The sequence below is a fragment of the Lipotes vexillifer genome, unplaced genomic scaffold (genome assembly GCF_000442215.2).
Source record: "Lipotes vexillifer unplaced genomic scaffold, Lipotes_vexillifer_v1.1 scaffold1047, whole genome shotgun sequence".
NCBI classification, from domain to species: Eukaryota; Metazoa; Chordata; class Mammalia; order Artiodactyla; family Lipotidae; genus Lipotes; species Lipotes vexillifer.
In genome coordinates, this window is record NW_006771990.1 from 456,897 (window position 1) to 463,543 (window position 6,647).

Consider the following 6,647-nt stretch of genomic DNA (forward strand, 5'->3'; position numbering starts at 1 on the left):
CTCTTGCACTGCTGGTGGGAATATGAATTGGTACAGTCACTATGGAGAACAGTATTGAGGTTCCTTAAAAAACTACAAATAGAACTACCATGTGACCAAGAAATCCCACTACTGGGCATATACCCTGAGAAAACCAAAATTCAAAAAGAGTCATGTACCAAAATGTTCATTGCAGCTCTATTTACAATAGCCCGGAGATGGAAACAACCTAAGTGCCCATCATTGGATGAATGGATAAAGAAGATGTGGCACATATATACAATGGAATATTACTCAGCCATAAAAAGAAACGAAATTGAGCTATTTGTAATGAGGTGTATGGACTTAGAGTCTGTCATACAGAGTGAAGTAAGTCAGAAAGAGAAAGACAAATACCATATGCTAACACATATATATGGAATTTAAGAAAAAAATATGTCATGAAGAACCTAGGGGTAAGAGAGGAATAAAGACACAGACCTACTAGAGAATGGATTGAGGATATGGGGAGGGGGAAGGGTAAGCTGTGACAAAGAGAGAGAGTGGCATGGACATATATACACTACCAAATGTAAAATAGATGGGTAGTGGGAAGCAGACGCATAGCACAGGGAGATCAGCTAGGTGCTTTGTGACCACCTAGAGGGGTGGGATAGGGAGGGTCGGAGGGAGGGAGATGCAAGAGGGAAGAAACATGGGAACATATGTATATGTATAACTGATTCACTTTGTTATAAAGCAGAAACTAACATACAATTGTAAAGCAATTATACTTCAATAAAGATGTAAAAAAAAAAAAAAAAAAATCATAGGAGACTAGGATCATCTAAGGGGGAGGAAACAATCCTAAATCTTTCATTGTCTCCAGAGAGCATAATTGTTTTTTAGTCTAGTAGGCAAATTCATGCTCATAATATTTTCTCCATGTAAATAGCAGTTTATATAATATTTTCTATTTCAGAATCTTAATTTATATTTTAAAACATTTTCCTTTTAAAACAGTTCCAACTGTAAGCCACTGGTTTCTTAAAGAGATGAGCATCAGCTATCTGGGAGAAGTATATTGCCTAAAGTACCCTTAAAAGAAATGGCCCATTATTACAACGAGACATGTCTAGAACAGGATTTTCGAGTTCCAATTCACCAAAATAAGATGAAAAGTGTGGAAATAAGCTCAAACACTCAACATTCAGATTGAGAACTATTTTAACATGTATCTTAGTTCAGTCTAAAAGCATAAAAGATACTATTGAGAATTTCATTAATCTCTGATGCCCTTTGAGTCTGGATGAAAATAAAGCTGAAATCTGGATGTTCTTGACCATGTGGATTCATCCCATTTATGCTAGGGCATAAATTATTATGAGAGCATCATTACAGTGAGATCAATTATAACAAGAAGTAAAGTTCTTTCTTTTGCTTCCTCCTTGTGCAGTGTATTTGACTTTCTGAATGAGGACAGCCAGGATCCATGATTCCTTATGGATTATATTTCTTAAAAGGTGGGTACTCTTCTTTCTCAAGGAATTTTGATCATTGGATTTACTAGTCCCTCCTGAACTGAACCCACTTTTGGCATCAACTCAGTCTCCACAGAGTTAGAGGCCAGTTTGTAAAATGGTAGCGATTCTCTACAATTCATTCTTCAGGGGCATTTTATAGAGTGCATAAAACCCATTACAGAATGCAAGAGCTAGTTAATGACCCCACTCAGCATGTGCTTGCTCTTCTCTCTTATATTACCTGATCAGCCACAGCTCGGGCTAATTTGTCCATTCGAGAGCCTGCTTCGGCAATTTTCTTGGCAGCATTAATCACATCAGATGTATTTTTCAACGGGCCTTTGCCTCTGAAAAAACAGACACAACATAATTAGAAATCCACTTTATGACAGGAAATAGACACACCTACCATATTGTTTGTCCAGAACTCTGCTTTTGTATTTGATTTGGCTCTGACCAAGTTAGAGGAAATTTGAATGTTTTCTTGATTCACTTCAATTTCCATGTAAATAATTCACTTTACTTGCATTCATTTTTAGGGAATATTTTTCCCTATTTGGATGTGCATGCTCACATTTTATTCTTTACATGCATTTCTACATATTTTAAACAGTGGTCCCTTAAAAAAGATGATCACCACAAGAGCAATGAGAATTTAATACGTAAATCCTTACCATGTGTCTATGCTGTTGTATATACATTTGTCTTCATAACAACCCTAACAAGTAGGCATCATCATTCCCATTTTAGAGAAGAAAAAAATAGACTAAAATGAATAACTCATCTAAGCTTATGCAAATCATGTGATAAATTCTAAATTTAAATCAGAGGCTAGCCAAAATAAATGCACAGGCATTGTCTTTCAAACCATGCTCAGCACTGTTATTATGTTAATTATATTTTTAAGTCCACTTTGGCTTTTTAAGAAGCCACTGTCTCTTGCCCATAACTGGGAACTGTTTGGCCAGAATTTCAGAAATCTGCTGAGCTCTTACTCTTGCTGGTTTATATGTTTCAGGGACTGACTTACGAAGGAAGACACACATAACACTGTGTGACAGTAGATGTCTTTATGATGAACCATTTTCCCAGTATTCTCACATAAGGCTTTCAATTAGGTGAACTGTTTAATATTACTTGTCTTTTGAATATTTATTAGAAAGGAAAAGGAAATTATGCTGCATCATAAATCTTTAAACAAAATGTTGCATATGATTTTTCTTCACTTTTCTTGAGAGGTAAATAAAATAAAAGACTAAATACATTCATCCTTATATTTTTAGCATTGTTACTGGTCTCCTTATATGCATCTAAAAATCAATGCATTTTTTAGGCCTACAAAATTATAAACCTATAGTTAAGACATGTGGTGAAATATAGAGAAAAACGACTCAGAGGTGATTTATTTAGAATGCATAGAGACTGGGCAAGGATTGCCATTGTTATATAATAACATTTTATAAAATGGAAGACTTAAAATGACTTTAGAAAATAAATGTAAATGAAGGGCATTTTGTTTCCCTCTTAATTTTGCCTCTGGCATTTTCAGTGTTAGTAGATAAAAGTAAAATATATTGTGTTCATGTCAGTGCTTAAACTCATACATAGGGAAATTCAAAACAGGCTATTTTACTTTGCTGTGGTAACATTAACTCTTCCACAAAATATACTGACGTTTTTTCAGTTATTGTATAGATTTTTTAAATATGGACAGAGATTTTACATGTGAATTTGATATAATATGGATGAATTAAAGAATCTGTGACAGTTGGGCTCCCATTCTCTCACATTATTTTTTTTTAATTATCTCTAAATAAACTTTTATTTTGTTTTTGGTTTATATTTTTAAAGGAAAGGTTAGATGCAGAATCTGTTAATATTTAATATTACTCTCATTATTATTTATTTCTCTGTAACTTCCAAACCTTAGAAAATCTTTTTTGCAAACTTACTCTGACAAAATACCTTTTGCCTTCATCTTAACCCATTCACAAAGGGTTGCACTATGCTTGATTTTTCATTACTAACAATATTGGTGTTTGTTTGCTCCAAGAATTTCAAAGGACTTGAGGAAATGCTTTCTCATGAACCTTTCATGATAACTTTCAACAGTTGATTGACTCTGAAAAAATGTGCTAAGTTAATAAAGAACATTTATAGAGACTTGAATTTGTTTGAGGCTGAGACTCCCATATTGCAGCTAAAGCATGATTATAAGCATGTCTTTTGTGATTACACCAAAGACTACAGTACATAGACTCACTATTATATTGTATTTAAAATTTTGAGACTTTAGAGTTCACACTGCAGACTCAATTCAAATGTTTGGAATCACAAGTTGATGACAGGGATGTATTACATGAAACTAGAGAGCAATGTAGAAAATTGGGGATCATCAAATATTTCCTCATTTTCTAACTGAGAAAGATGAAACCCAAAGAGGAAGTGAAGTGACCTGTACAAGATGATAATGCAGAGAGTGATAAGGAGAGAGAAAAAGGACTGCAACCTCTGTGTCCCTAATCACAATTTAGTACTTTTTTTGCTATATTCTGATGAGATAGCTAAAGTAGTAATCTCAGAGAAACACAAATAGCTATAACTACAGATATTAATATGCAAGAAATAAGAAAACCAATAATCATCGGACTCAAGAATTTAGAAAGTAGGAAGAAACTAATAAAAATCACTAACATGTGGAATCTAAAATATGGCACAGATGAACCTATCTACAAAACAGAAACAGATTCACAGACATAGAAACAGTCTTGTGGTTGCCAAGGAGGAGGGGTGTGGGGGAGGGGAGGACTACAAGTGTGGGATTAGCATATGTAAATGATTACATATAGGATGGATAAACAACAAGGTCCTACTGTATAGCACAGGGTACTATATTCAATATCCTGTGATAAACCATAATGGAAAAGAATATTAATAAAAGAATGTCTCCATTACAGAGTCACTTTGCTGTACAGCAGAGATTGGCACAACATTGTAAATCAACTATACGTCAATAAAAAATAAAATTAAAAAAATGAGAAGAGATTTATGAGTTAGAAAATAATAGAACACAGAAAATAAATAAATCGATTCCAAAAAAAAAGGAAGGCAAAACTGATATAGAAAATATACTTAGCTTGCTATCAAGAAAACAATAGGAGAAAAATATTCTAAAGTAAAAAAAGGTAAGATTTAAATTATCTTAAAAAACAGAAAATTTGAAGTATTATAATACTAGTTTCCTTAAATACATGTAAAGAAATTTGAGAACCTGGATGAAATAACTTTCTAGGAAAATATAATTTACCAACACTGGCTAGAAAGTAGATTTTGAAAACTCTAAAGAATCTGATTTCCATGAAAGAAATAAGTAAGGCTGTCAGAGAGAAAGCTGGTCAAAAAATCAGTAAATCCAGATGGTTTCTCAGAGGAATTTACTAAACCTTTAAAACAGGGGTCCCCAACCCCTGGGCCACACAGCAGGAGGTGAGTGACAGACAGGCAGGCAAGCAAGCTCCCTGCTCCCCCCATCCCATCGTCTGTGGAAAAATTGTCTTCCAAGAAAGTGGTCCCTGGTGCCAAAAAGGTTAGGGACCACTGCTTTAAAAAGAAGATAATTCCAATGCAATATAAATTCTTCCAGAATATAGGAAAAGAAGAAAGACTTCAAAAACAGTTTCATTAAGTAACATAATACTGATATCATCAGAAGCACCTAATACAAATTATTTATTTAAGATTCTGCACAGCAAAGGAAACCATCAACAAAATGAAAAGGCAACGTACTGAATGGGAGAAAATATTTGCAAATCATAGATCTGACATGGGGTTAATATCTAAAATATATAAAGAACTCAATCAATAGCAAAAAAGCAAATAATCCAATTTAAAGACAGACAGAGGGCCTGAAAAGACACATTTCCAAAGAAAACATACAGATGGCCAACAGGTACATGAAAAGGTACTCGACATTACTAATCATCAGGGAAATGCAAACCAAAACCACAATAAGATATCACCTCATACCTGCCAGAATGGCTTACATCAAAAAGACAACAAATAACAGATGTTGGCAAGGATGTGGAGAAAAGGGAACACTTGTGCACTATTGGTGGAAATATAAATTGGTGCAGCCACTATGGAAAACAGTATGGAGTTTCCTCAAAAAATTAAAAATAGAACTGCCATATGATTCAGCAATTCCACTACTGGGCATTTATCTGAAGAAAATGAAAACACTAATTAAAAAAAATATATATGCACCCCTATGTTCATTGTAGCATTATTTACAATACTCAATATGTGGAAGCAACCTAAGTGCCCATGAGTGGATGAATAAATAAAGACACAAATAAATGGAAAGACACCTCATGTACATGGATTAGAAGACCTAATATTATTAAGATATCAATACTACACAAAGCAATCAATGTAATCCCTATCAAAAACCCAGCAGCAATTTTGCCAAAATAGAAAAATCTATCTTAAAATTCATATGGATTGTCAAGTCACCCCAAATAGCCAAAACAATCTTAAAAAAGAACAAAGTTGGGGGCCTTACTACAAAGTTACAGTAATCAAAACAGTGTAGTACTGGCATAAAGACAGATGTATAAAATAATGGAACAGAATAGAAAGCTCAGCAGATTTTTGACAAGGTTGTCAAGACCATTCAACTGGAAAAGGACAGTGTTTTCAACAAATGATAATGGGAAAATTGATATCTACATGCAAGAGAATGAAGCAGGACCTTTATCTTATACCATATACAAAAATCAACTGGTAGTGGATCATGAGAGCTAATCTATACATATTTTACAAGAAAAGTTAAGGGAAAAACTTCATGACATTGGATATGGCAATGATTTCTTGCATGCGACACCAATAAAACAGGCAAAAACAACAACTAAAATAGACAAATTTGACTATATCAAAATTTTAAAAACTTCTGTGCATTGAAGAACACAATCAACAGAATACAAAGGCAACCCACAGAATCAGAGAAAATATTTGCAAATCCTATATCTGACAAGGGGTTGATATCCAGAATATAGAAAAACTCCTAGAACTCAACACTAAAAATTAATCAGCCTGATTAAAAAATGGGCAGGGCTTCCCTGGTGGCGCAGTGCTTGAGAGTCCGCCTGCCGATGCAGGAGACGCGGG

The 6,647-nt window shown here is 34.1% G+C and overlaps 1 protein-coding gene across 3 annotated transcripts in view; it reads right to left on the minus strand.

Annotated features, from left to right (window-relative positions):
- LOC103080445 (catenin alpha-2) overlaps positions 1–6,647 on the minus strand; it is a 273,579-nt gene that overhangs the window by 58,422 nt on the left and 208,510 nt on the right. For all 3 annotated transcript variants that reach the window (XM_007447246.1, XM_007447245.1, XM_007447244.1), the window contains exon 9: positions 1,723–1,828. In XM_007447246.1, coding sequence (XP_007447308.1) covers positions 1,723–1,828 — 106 coding nt within the window. The remainder of the gene's footprint in view (positions 1–1,722; positions 1,829–6,647) is intronic.